The sequence below is a fragment of the Balaenoptera acutorostrata genome, chromosome 13, assembly GCF_949987535.1.
Source record: "Balaenoptera acutorostrata chromosome 13, mBalAcu1.1, whole genome shotgun sequence".
Taxonomy (NCBI): domain Eukaryota; kingdom Metazoa; phylum Chordata; class Mammalia; order Artiodactyla; family Balaenopteridae; genus Balaenoptera; species Balaenoptera acutorostrata.
Genome location: NC_080076.1, coordinates 80476441 through 80490096, shown reverse-complemented (window position 1 = coordinate 80490096; position 13656 = coordinate 80476441). Strand labels below are relative to the sequence as shown.

The 13656-nt window shown below is 38.2% G+C and overlaps 1 protein-coding gene across 2 annotated transcripts in view; it reads left to right on the top strand.

Moving 5' to 3' along the window:
* MED13L (mediator complex subunit 13L) overlaps nt 1-13656 on the top strand; it is a 290008-nt gene that overhangs the window by 240933 nt on the left and 35419 nt on the right. For both annotated transcript variants that reach the window (XM_057526151.1, XM_057526150.1), the window contains exons 10-14: nt 3545-4276; nt 5084-5309; nt 6293-6395; nt 6701-6825; nt 9613-9712. In XM_057526151.1, coding sequence (XP_057382134.1) covers nt 3545-4276; nt 5084-5309; nt 6293-6395; nt 6701-6825; nt 9613-9712 — 1286 coding nt within the window. The remainder of the gene's footprint in view (nt 1-3544; nt 4277-5083; nt 5310-6292; nt 6396-6700; nt 6826-9612; nt 9713-13656) is intronic.

Here is a 13656-nt window from a genome sequence, read left to right as displayed (position 1 = left end):
TTCTCAGCCTAGAAACTTTATCATTTATTTATTTTTCTTAATTGTCTAGATCAATTTTATCATTGCATTTCACAATGATTTCCTTTGAAATGTCTGTTATAGTCATTCTACTTTCCTTATTCTTTTAGTCACCATGTGTTTCTACACTATTTGGCCCTGCCTCTGATTTCCTTCCCATTAAGGCCAAACCACTCATATAGTTAGCCTTCTGAGCCCACTCTTCCTGCTGCCTGCTTCAGTGAGGTCCCTTACCTGTTCACAGATTTGCAGTGATGGTCTCTTACTTACTGGTGTATCCCTTATTCTAACCATTCCCCAATGTAGTTGAGTTGTTAAATGCAATTGAAAAAAAATGACGTTATAAGATTATCCACTTTGCGCACACACACACACTGTATTTTATTTTTACAAGAGATAAATAGACTGACACCAAGCATTGTACATGGATGGCCACAACAAAAGCAACAATGATTGCAATTACCAAACATGAAACACACTCATACTATGTCATAATATTGACATTCAGTCCAGTAATCCTCCACTGTAAACAGCTCCTTTACTTTGCAGTGAAAATTGATTTGTAGGGCTTCCCTGGTGGCGCAGTGGTTGGGGGTCTGCCTGCCAATGCAGGGGACGCGGGTTCGAGCCCTGGTCTGGGAGGATCCCACATGCCGCGGAGCAGCTCGGCCCGTGAGCCACGGTTGCTGAGCCTGCGCGTCTGGAGCCTGTGCTCGGCAACGAGAGGCCGCGATGGTGAGAGGCCCGCGCGCCGCGATGAAGAGTGGCCCCCGCACCGCGATGAGGAGTGGCCCCCGCTTGCCACAGCTGGAGAAAGCCCTCGCACAGAAGCGAAGACCCAACACAGCCATACATACATACATACATACATACATAAAAAGAATGTAAGCAGACAAGAATAGCATTAAAAAAAAATAATAATAAATAAATAAAGTCCCAAGAAGTGAAAAGTCACCTCTTGTAAAAAAAAAAAAAAAAAAATTGATTTGTATATTCTTTGCCTCTGAGTCCTTGTGGGATTTTTTCTTTTTTTAAAAAATTCAAACAAAGTCACAAAAATTATACTCATCCTCATCAGTTCACTCAGTCCCATGTAATTAATTTTTTTTTTCATCTTGATCTTTTGTTAGCACTTTTATGAGTTCATCAGTTTTTCATTAGAGTTCTGAAAATGCTTATTCATTCAGTTCATCAGTACAGTCAGTTACCAGAAACCTGTACTTGTCAGAGTCTTTTCCATGAATTTCCTGAAGATGAAACCCTTTTATAAGAACATATTTACAAAAGCATCAGAGTACACCCAGAACTGTCTGTAAATGACAAAAGACTTAAAAATGACCACAGTTAAAGATTTGATGAAACTTCATAATAATGCAGTTGACAAGAAAATTAGTTATTTCTGAGATATACATTTTAAAGTAAAAAAAAAAATTCTTTGGACTCTCTTCTTGGATCTAGGGATTTATACTATTAATCAAATTAGGAAAAAGATTTTGACCATTATTTCTGAACCTCCTTCCTGCATTAGGAGACTCCAATTACAAGAACATTAACCTACTTGAAGTTGTCTTACAGTTCACTGATGCTTGGAATCCTCTTGCTGCTCCTCTGCCTTCTCCTTTGACATTTTCTCTCTTTTATTTGGGACCTTTTTTGTTGCTACGTCGTCAGGTTCACAAGTACTTTGTTCTGTAATCCGCCGTTAATCCTATCCGATGAATTTGTTGTTTCAAAAAAAAAAAAAGATTATCCACTTTGCAAAAAGTCCTTACTTTGAAGAGGCTACTATAAAATATCTGTCAAAGGACTGGTGTGGTTAAATGCTCTCTGAGAAAATCCAAATCAAAAAGTTTTATGTGAAAGACTTTTAGAGCCTAGGTCTTAAAGTAAGCACCCTTAGAAGATATTGAGATAATTGAGATATTTTCAGATGAGACATTCGTCTCTTACTGTGGTACTTTGCCCTGGAGATTTAAAGTCCAATTTTTGCCTTATTGACAATAGCCTTATGCACAGACAACCTTCTTCAAAGTCAGGATTTTTTTTTTTTTTTAAAGTGTAGCAAAGACTTTGGCAAGAGTGTTTTCAGATTATCTACTGCAGGATTACCGAACCCATTATGGAATGGTCCCCTCCTCACACTATTTAACGGCCTTATGGGGCAGGGTGGCCATCCTGCTGTCCCACTAAACCAACCCATTATGCCACACAAATCCATTTTACTTCCCACTAGGGCACTGTTTAGTGCAATGCAACAGTAATTTAATGCCACCCTAGTGGCCTCAGAGAGTTACTGATACACCAGCAGGAGAGCTTACATTTTTCCTGGGAGTGATTTATATATTGGGAGGAACTGGCTGACCTGCTATATAACTTTTTTGCACAGATTAAACCTTAGGATCATCTAGTGGGCCCTTACTGAGCAATTTCTCACACCCATGCTTGCCAAGAAGTGTGTTAGGATGTGAGCAGACTTGCTATTCCTGCTTAGATAGTACAGATGCATTTGTATGTGTGTGTTGTTTTAATATTCACTCACAACCTTCTTCTTCTGTCTCATTTTAACATGTTTCTGTAAGATCCAAAGTTGTCTTTTAGCCCTTCTTTCTTGGATAATAGTAGCATATAAGGTTCCTAGTATATTTATCCTATTAAATATTCTTATTTATTTATTTATTTATTTATTTTTTGCCTGCTTTGGGTCTTTGTTGCTGCACGCGAGCTTTCTCTAGTTGCAGCGAGTGGGGGCTACTCTTCGTTGTGGTGCGCAGGCTTCCCATTGCGGTGGCTTCTCTTGTTGCGGAGCACAGGCTCTAGGGCGCGCGGGCTTCAGTAGTTGTGGCGCACGGGCTTAGTTGCTCCTCGGCATGTGGGATCTTCCCGGACCAGAGATCAAACCCGTGTCTCCTGCACTGGCAGGCGGATTCTCAACCACTGGGCCACGAGGGAAGTCCCCCTATTAAATATTCTTAAAACTGACCCTTAGTTTCACACTTTGGGGGAGAGTTGCATAGTTATCTTATTCCTGATTTGCAACACTATAAGCTTTTATAAACCATCCTTTTTTTTTTTTTTTGATAAGCCATTCTATATTGGAGTTAGTAGAGTGTTGTAAAATAGAAATCAGAAGCTTTTTTTTTTTGGTTCTTTTTTTGACAGATGATATCATTACTGTTGGTTTTAAAATGCAATATGAATAGATTGTCTGAGGCCCTCACCAAATTTGAAAGATTTGGGGATTTTCAAATTAGTATTTTTGTAGAGGTTAGCAGCATATTAATTAATGTTTCTTAAGTTCATCTCTTATCTACTTGTATGTAATTGGTTCATCATTTTCTGTCAGGGTGTGTTGCAGTTTTTAGTCATTATCAATATATTTAACACCCAGAGTCCATTTAGATGTATTATTGCATATAATGTGTGCTTAAAAAGACATAACCTTGTTAGAGGCATCTCTTTTGTAATTAGAATGATGCAGTTATTTTCATCTGTGTATTTACAGACTTCATTTTAACTCTCATTTCAGGCATAAACTTTTAAAACGTTGTGCAGTAGGACCCAGTCGACCTCCCACAATATCACAACCAGGGTTCAGTGCAGGACCATCATCATCTTCATCTTTACCACCTCCTGCTTCTTCTAAGCACAAAACAACAGAAAGACAGGAAAAAGGAGACAAGTTGCAAAAGAGACCCTTGATACCATTTCACCATCGGCCCTCTGTGGCCGAAGAGTTATGCATGGAGCAAGATCCACCAGGACAGAAGCTAGGCTTGGCGGGGATAGACTCCTCCTTGGAGGTGGCGAGCAGTAGGAAGTATGATAAGCAAGTGGCCGTGCCTTCCAGAAACACAAGCAAGCAAATGAATCTGAATCCTATGGATTCACCTCATTCCCCTATTTCCCCTCTGCCGCCAACACTCAGCCCTCAGCCACGAGGTCAGGAAACGGAGAACTTGGACCCACCATCTGTCCCTGTGAATCCAGCTCTCTATGGAAACGGGCTAGAACTCCAGCAGTTGTCTACTCTGGATGACAGAACTGTCCTCGTAGGCCAAAGACTGCCTCTAATGGCAGAGGTCAGTGAGACCGCCTTATATTGTGGGATTAGGCCCTCGAACCCAGAGTCATCAGATAAGTGGTGGCATAGTTATCATCTCCCATCCGTTGATGATGCTGAGTTCCGGCCTCCAGAGCTCCAGGGTGAGAGATGTGATGCCAAAATGGAGGTAAACTCAGAGAGCACTGCATTGCAAAGGTAAGGTGACTCTCCACCCCATCCACCTGATCACCCATCAGAAGGCCAAGGCCGTAGGTTCCCAAGAATCGGGGCCTTCAGATCCAAAATTGAAGAGGCCTTTCTTCACCATTCTAGACTCTGCATTTGGAAAATGTTTAAAAGTCAAATGCTTTATCCATTGTGAGGTTTAACACACATGTCATTATTTAAATGCTGGCGTAAAAAGGTTTCATCATAGGATTAGTTATACTAGTATCACTTTATTTTTGGCCTGCTGTTTGTTAATCAAAGAATATAGCTTTATGGGACCTTCCATACTGCAGTCAGTGCCCTCTTTGTATGTTGACACTTTTAAGGAAGGCTTTGCATGCATTCAGGTATGTATCACACATCTAGTAATAATACTTCAGAGTGCTTTTGAGCTACCCATTATTCTAAACAGTTTACACAGATTATCTCATTTAATTTTCACCACAACTGTATTGCTACCTTAATTTCATAGCTGAGAAAGAAACTAGGGTCATGCAGTTAGTAAGTGACACAGGTGGAATTTGAACCTGGACAGTCTGTTGTCAGAGCCCACCTATGCTCTTAAGTGGAATCCATGGAGTCAGAGACAAAAGTATATGTTCTTGATAAAAGCTACTGAGATTTATTTAATTGTGAATACAATCTCTAAAATACACTTGTAGGTGAATTTTTAGGTGTTTTTTTTTAAAGTTTAGTTTAAGCTTTACAAATGCTTTAAATCATTAAATGTTGCTTAAAAAAAAATCTAATCTTTTTATGTTTCTTGCTTAAATTGTCCTTTGTTTTCTCTTTCAGACTCTTAGCACAACCTAACAAACGGTTTAAAATCTGGCAAGACAAGCAGCCCCAGATGCAGCCACTCCACTTCCTTGACCCATTGCCTCTGTCACAACAACCTGGAGACAGTTTGGGAGAAGTCAATGACCCGTACACCTTTGAGGACGGTGACATAAAATACATCTTCACAGCGAACAAAAAATGCAAACAAGGGACAGAGAAAGATTCCCTGAAAAAGAATAAGGTACCATTTAACATAGAGAGAGTCCAGCCTGGTGTGGGTTTCAGTCTATGTCAGTACAACACATGTGGGAAGACTTTGGAGGCAGAATGTTTGAGATAGTCTTGCCTGAATGCTCTGTCCCCATATTCATGCTCTTGGTACTATTGTATCGAACAGCGTATTGTTCCTTTTTATGTCATGGCTCACCTTTGTTCAAAAGTCAGCGGAACATAAATGAAGCCTCATATTTTCCGGGCTATAGCTTGTACAGTGCATGTTTCCTCTCATATGCTAATTCTTGTTGGCCTATGCTCCCTGCTTATTTCTTTTTATTTATTATTCCAAAATACCCAAAATGTAAGAAAAAATCTTGGTAACAATACTGTTTATTGAGCGCTCACTGTGTTTACTGTGCTAAGCGCTTTACCTCTATGTCTCTCTGAATTAATACCAACACCACTCCAAGACTGTGTCAGTATAATTTTACTGGTTCCATTGTCATAAAAATGAGTACTGTGGGTGTCTGCTGTCTTTAGCCTTAAGTTTTAAAACATTCTAAAATACTGGGCCATTTAAAGAGGTATTCTTAAGAATAGAGGAAGTAAGACAAAAGAGACCAGTATAGTTCAGGAGAATACTTCTTAGCGTCCTTTACAGAGATCTGTCTAGATCCAAAAAGCTTGAACCATAATTCAGCATCCAAAATATTATATTAAAGGCAGCTTTTAACACCATGGCAGGTCTGTAATCAAATGCCACCAGTACCATTGAGGCATAAAACCCTGACTGACTCAGATTGAGGGGAAAGCGTGGGAGTTTTTGGTTCGGTTTAAATTCAGGGAAAAGGACATATCTTTTATTTCCTTTGGTTGCATAGACCATGGTTTATCATACTTGTGCTCATAACAAGTTCCATTCTACCCTCTAATTCTTTGTGTTCTCCCTCATATTCCACACTTTGGGTTGGTGTTCATGTGTTTTGTTTGGCTGAATTTATTATACAGTCAGAGGATGGATTTGGTACCAAGGATGTCACTACACCAGGTCATTCCACGCCGGTGCCTGAAGGGAAAAATGCCATGTCCCTTTTCAGTTCTACTAAAACAGGTGTGTACAATGATTATTTGCCTCACTTGGATTGTTGCTAAAATAAAATGCGAGGGAGATGCTTCTCTATTTAAAATTATATCCTTATTGTAATAGCAATAATTTGATCTCATCTTTAATATATTTTTCAGTTTGTTTTTCAGTTCCTTTCAAAACTGATAAACGTATTTGGCAATAATTGTCTCTAAATTTAACCGAAAACGTAGGGAAACAGTTCGCAGGCAGGGCTTGCTCATTGTCCTCTCCTCACTCCTTCTCCCTTGATGAAGTTGCTCATTCTGTGCCTTTTGCCTCCTTTCCCACAGATGTTCGGCAGGATAGTGCTGCTGGCAGGGCTGGCTCCAGTAGCCTTACACAGGTGACAGATTTGGCACCTTCCCTTCATGACTTAGACAACATCTTTGATAATTCTGATGACGACGAACTTGGGGTGAGTCCGCTGTGGCTGCACGAACAGACATTCACTGAAGTGCGTGGACTTGGGCCAGCGTCTCCGGATTTCTTTGTGGTTTGGTCTGCTGGGTTGGGGGCTCTTACTTCAGGTTCTGAATGTTCTTCAAAGATGTTTGTGTACCTTGAAAGGATTCTAAAAGTTATTAGTGTAGTCTGTAATACCCCTTGGGTTTTGTTTGTTGATGGCTTTTTTTCCATGAGTGTTATTCCTGTTGTAAATATTAAAATCCTACACATTTTTTAAAAAATCCTTCTCAATATCATGAGACTAACAGGAATGTATTATGTAGTCCCTTTAGCTCAGATTTTAAAAATAATGCCCATATAACTTTTTATTCATCTAATAAGTCATAGGTTAGTCAACATTTTGAGAGATTACAAGTATGATCTATACTTTTTAGGATTATAGCATCGTAAGTTGGGAAATAGAATTTATACACATAGACGTTAAATAATACAAGGCGTCATATGATTAAAGTGACAGATAAGAATTTATAATTCTCTGGAGAGTAACTGAGCTAAGTCAGGAAATTTGTGTCCTCGTCCTCCTAACCAACCCTGTACCTTTGTGCAAATAAAAGCGCCTGTTATCTCTGGGGGACCTAGAGATGAGTAAGATAGGCCCCTCTTCAAGGAAGTCAATTTATTAGTTTATTTTTCTTTTATTTATATATTTACTTTCCCATCTGTCCAGTTTACGTGTATTCGTTAATCATTTAATGATCAGTTCCTTTGTGGCAGGTACTCTAGGTTTACAGATACAATTAAATTACCACTCTTATACTTGAGATACTCACAGACTTCAGGAGAAATAGCATATAAATAAAGTTAAAAATATACTGAGTCCTGTGAGGGCAGTAATTGACCTGAATCTAAAGATGCTGCATGTTCAAGTACAACATGACAGGCAAGCAGTGTCTAAGTAAAGGCTTGAAGGTTAAGTTAAGTAGGAATCAGATTTCTACAGCCCCTTCTCACTTTAAAATAAAATGTATCTGATTAACAGATATTGTACACCATTACTATTCTAAGTACTTAGAAGATGAGGAGATAATAATGACCTCAAAGAACAAAATTGACTTGAAATGTGGAAAGACTAGGTTAGGGGGAGGCAGGGGAGGAATGTTACTTTGAGCCTGGAAGGAGCCTTGGTTAAGCTACAAGAATGAACTAGCTGGGCTTTGGGGGACAGTGTGCACATGGATCTGTTTTCTGAATGGAGGATAAAGATTGGTGGGGCTGGGAAGGTTTTTGGCCACTCTAAAGGCTTTAGACTTCAAACTCTTCTGGTAATGTGCTCTTCTGGAGGCTGCTGAGTGTGGAACTGACCTGGTAGAAGTGAGTGTCGTTTTCCATCAGTCCGATACACAGAAAGCAGGAGTACTATTTGGTAACTTGTTGGATTGAAACATGAGGACCGAAAATCGGGCAGTGGCTGCATGAAGGGAAAGGACATGGCAATGTGAAAAACTTTGGTAGAAGAAAGGACACGTTTCCTTATTCTGTGACCCAGGCATTGGAGATCCTTTTTGAACTTGACTGTCTCCATTAAGCCATGCATTATCTAGGATTGGTTTTAACGAGGGTTAGTTCAGATGCTTTGGTGTGGTGACGGTGGGAAGAAAGTATGAAAAGTAAAGGAATCAAAAAGAAGTAGAAAGGGAGATGTAAGAAAGGAAAATAAACAAACGGTAGAGTAGCCTGGTTTCTGTTCACAGCCACCACCCCTAGTGATGGCTGTGCTCTGAGCCATTGTCCTTCCTCTCTGTGTAAGTTATGAATTACTGTTGGACTAAATGAATAAATGTTTACTCTGCTGTTTGAATATATTGTTAGTAATGTTAATATGCAAAGGAGATTGGACATTGTTTATCTAATTTTCATTTCTCTGAAATGATTGTTTCTACTTTGAGTTCTAGCCTGACATTTAATCAAGGGAACAGTTTACCTTAGAATCATTTTACTAATTCATCTTATTAGTAACTGGAATTGGGAGACTGTTGTCCAAGTTTTCATCTCATAGGTTTTAAAGTTAGTTTTATGTTTCCAGCTCTATGATGTTGAATAAGTGTACGTAAATAAAAGGCCTTCTATTTGTGAGAATCTTTTTACTTTATTTTATCTTGCCATCAATTCATTTGAGTTCTTAAAGATAATCTTGCCTACTAAGGGACTTAATTTGTTTTGAATAACAAATCAGAGAAAAACCTCTGTGTATTTCAATAATTTTGTGAGATAAGGTTATTTTTCATGAAGATGAACAGTAACTGTAGAAATAGGAATAGGAGATATGTATTTTTTTGTGGTGAAAAATAAAAGAATAATAGTTTGGGAGGGCTTGAGGTCCTCTCTTTTAGCTGCCTGCTTCCAAACAGAAGGAAAACCAGACTGATAACCAGTCACTACTCGGAGGCACCACCCTAATGTGATTACTGTGTCCCTGAAACTGCGTCTCTAATGACCCGGGAGGGAAGATTTGCTGAAGGTCTGCAAGCTCTGCTTTGATGGCACAGTCTGCCCTCACCAGATCCATGACAAGAAGACTCAGTCAGTCTGTTTCTCATACTTGATAAGCTTGTAACCATCTCTTCTGTGTCACTGTCTGCTGGTATTCCTAGAAGTTCACCTGATGAATGCTATATAAGGAAGCATCTTTCCTTTATTTTAAAATATCAATAGGCATACACTCTAAGGAATAGTGGACTATCACCCTACTTATATACAAATGTGTTGCTCCGCTTTAATAATAATAATCTGTTCTTAGGCTGTGTCACCTGCACTACGGTCATCAAAAATGCCTACAGTTGGGACAGAAGACCGACCTCTTGGGAAGGATGGAAGAGCTGCTGTTCCTTACCCACCAAGTAAGAAAAGGAAACTGAGCTTCAGCTCACTGCTTATAACTTACATATAATGTTTTCATACTCAGTGGTGCCTTGTCTGAGATTCCCCTCCTTCCCCCCCCCATTTTAACAGAATACTGGCAGTGAATTAAAACTTGTATAAATTGGTGTTCCTAAGGTGGCAGGCAGCTAAGAGACCCATTTAAATTTGAATTCCTTTTCCTTTTGTTTTCAAATTAACTTCTGTGGTTTAAAATGTGGAAAAACATGTTTTAGGTTTGTTTTTGTAATAGCCCTTTCCTAGTAGGAGAAATGCTGCATAGTGGTTTTCAGAGCGATATTCCACTGCAAGAGCTTGTGTAAAATGTTTCAGTTTTCATAAATTTAATTCACACAAGGATAATTAATGTTTGTTTTCTGTGGTCCTTTTTCCAACAGATACTGAAGTTTTTGTGTTTCCTTAAGAGATCAACTGGTTTTATTATGTATGTGGACAAAAAGAGAAACTTCCTTTTCTCTACCTATTCTTTACCCTAAGAAACATTCTACAAGAGAAAAGAAAGTCAGGATAGTTTTTATGGATACTCTGAAGCTGAAACACAATTCCATTGCAAATCATTCTTTAATATCTTCTCATTAATTCAGCTGGTAATGCGAACAAATTGAGGGGAAAAACCACCATGTCATAAGGATGAGTCAAAAAGTTTTATGAACCTATAAATGTAGTGCTGATTTACTCAAATGTAGAAGTGTCAAGTATACAGAGATTGGATTTTGACAGCTTTAGTGGATCCATAGCTTTTTAAAATATGCAAAGCTTTCTCAAGCATGACATGTATGAAAATGAATGATAGCCAGCCAGTTGCTGTAGTTTTTTTTAATTAAACATTTTTCTTTTCTTATTACTCTGTACTGCAGAATTTTACAAACATGAAACTCACAGATTAAAAGAAACATTATTAAAGCAGATTCATCTGGAATAGGGCAGATGAATGAATTTTTCCCTTGTATTTAACCAGTTACTCCCGCTTTTTTTGACATTAAATGATATGTAGCGATGTTAAATGTTAAAATGTCTGATAATTTGTCCAAGATTATTCACTCACAAACCATCCTGCTAGTAAGTGTCATTACCCAGTAAAGTATATCGTGTACTCTCTCTTTCTCTCATTTTTATTCCAAAAGGAATTGTTTCAAAAAGAAGCTACTCAGAATTTTATGATAAAGTACAGATTATAAAAATTAATGAATTTGAAATATAGCAAAAATATTGGCATGAGGAAAATATAGATAAACCAAGGTCAAGAGGATCTTATTAATGTGTCAAAGTATGTGTGTATAAGTGTGGGGGGGGGACATATACATAGTATTTCCTCCCAAGACATGGCAATGAAAATAACATGGCAAGAAACTATCATCTCTGCAGTAGCTTACTGTACATGGAAGTGGAGAGACATAATATGTAATGTCTAGAATAACACCATCCAACAGAAGTGCAAGGTAAGCCACAAAGGAGGGCCGCATAAGTAATTTTTCATTGTCTAACAGTTACATTAAAAAAGTAAAAAGAATCATGTGAAATTAATTTCAATAATATATTTTAACTCAGTGTATCCAAAACAGTGTCATTTTTATATGTAGTCAGCATAAAAATATTGAGATGTTTTACATTCCATTTTTGTACTAACTGTTTGGAATCTGGGGTATATTTTATACATGCAGCTCATCTCAGGTTCGATGGGCCCATTTTGAATGCTCCGTAGCCATGTGGCTAGTGGATACTGTGTTGGACAGCATAGGTCCATAATTATTCATTTGTGTATATAATAATGGAAGAAAGCGACACACAGTATCAGTGAGGTTTAGTTTAGTATCAAGTCTGTGTTAAGATAGTATTGTGTTAACAGAAGTGTTTTTCTTAGGTTTTATTGTTAACCAGTCGCTTATGAATTTTTGTCTTTGAAAGCATGTCAGTTTTGAAGTATGGGTCTTTGAGGAGGCAAAATGAAAGAGTTGGACATTTTATTCTACAAGAACACTTACTATTTGTAAGGGACTCTGCTAGGTGCTCTGGGCTGGGAAGAATACTGAGAAATTAGTGATGATGCTTTTGTTGGAGGGCTTCAGTCTTGTGCATGACTACTTGATGTTCAGAACGGGAGATGGTTGGTGTCCTTAATGGTGAGCTCCTGCTGAAGTGCAATGGATCTTGAGGATAGGTGGGTATAAGTAAGTGGAGCATTGTGGGAAAGACATGTCAACTCCAGTCCATCCTGGTAGCTGTTCCCCACACTCACTTTAGTCATTTTATGGGAAGAAGGTTGAACAGGCAAGCCATGTATTTCTACTTTGGAGGACCAGAATGTTTCTCTGGGTTTCTATTTTCTTTCTGCCTTACCCACTTTGAGTCCAGTTCCCTGTTTTTCATCTGAAAACTTCTTTAGGGTGATTTCTTTTCAGAAATTCATTCCCTGTGACTGAACAGCATTTCCATCTTTTTCTAATCAAACAAATTTGGGAGGAAGGACTAATTATTGCTGACTCTCATCACTTTATGAGTGTTTAGATGTACGTGGCAAAGTGTTCACTTCGGTGCATACTTTATCTCATTTATTGTGAAAAAAAAAATGAGGGAAATATTATTCTCATTTTGTAGATGAGGAAATTGAAGCTAGAGAGGTTAAGAGTCTTCCTGAAGAATATCTGATAATAAGAATGGTGAAGACCACTTTTTAATGTGAATCTCTGGCAGGTGGAATCTCATTTCATCCATGCTTTTTGTGTATGTTCTCTTTTACCTTTGACAAAAATTATCAAGGTGGCTGAGGCTTTGAAAACTGAGATACATAACTGTGTTAGGTAACATCAAAGAAGTTGAGCAGCCCTGAATGGAAAATGCCTTTATTACATTTCTTAGGGAAGATTTAAAAACAAATTTAATAAAATAATTTAAGGATAAAATTTTGTACCACAGCCCAAATACTTAATAAATTAAGGAAAGGCTATGTTTAAGTTCATTGTCATTTTAACTCAAAGTGAATTTATATAGTTTCATATTTTCCAAATACTTCGTTAATTAAGATTTGTCATGTAATATGAGTTTGAAGATTTTATGAAGCAGGCTTGTGGTTTAAAATACTCCACTTACAAATTAATTTTATATTAAAATTGACCAGTAGCTGCTCTTTGGCTTGGGAAAATGTATAGGGACTAAAAGTTAAAGATGATGAATGTATTTCAACTTTATATTAAAGTCTTTAGCCTTGTTTTAAAAAAAAATGTGTTGATCTGGTTGGTGCTACATCTGAAGAGGTGTTTTTCAGCCACAGAACTTACCAATTATATAGTCTGTCCAGTGGTTCTATGATAGTTTCTGGCTTGGCTTGTATCCCCAATTCTGTGAATTGTTATATGTTCTTAAGGATAAAATACTGTCACAGCAAGGTGACTTGAAGATCAACTTGGGGGTTCTAGGTTTTCTTCTTCTTTTCTGTCTTTTAAAACTTTTTTTCCTTAGCAGCAGCAGGTACCATTTTGTCTAATGAAATCTCATACAGAATTGTATTGTAGAAAATAAATAGAAGTGCAGCTTCTCTTAATGGAAGTGAAAGTTTAGATCTGAAACCCTGCCTGTTGGCCTTGTTCTCCCCTTGTTGCCCCTGAGGCCAAGAGAGGGTAAATTATTCAGGATTATATAATTGTTTAACTAGGAAACGTGGTAAAAATCGTCTAATGCAGAGGTTCTCACCTTTTTTCTGCTCCATATCGTGGAGGCTGTCCCCTCCCCCCATAAAGAAAGGAAAGAAAGCAAGCCTCATGAGAATCACACATCTAGTCAAGCCTTCCCTTTTAGATGATGGAACTGAGGCCCTGAGGGAGGAAGTGACCAGACCACAACAGCGCTGTGCTGGGAGCATGTGGGTTGGGGTACCAAGCCCACTGCTGCTTCTCTATACAGCTCTACC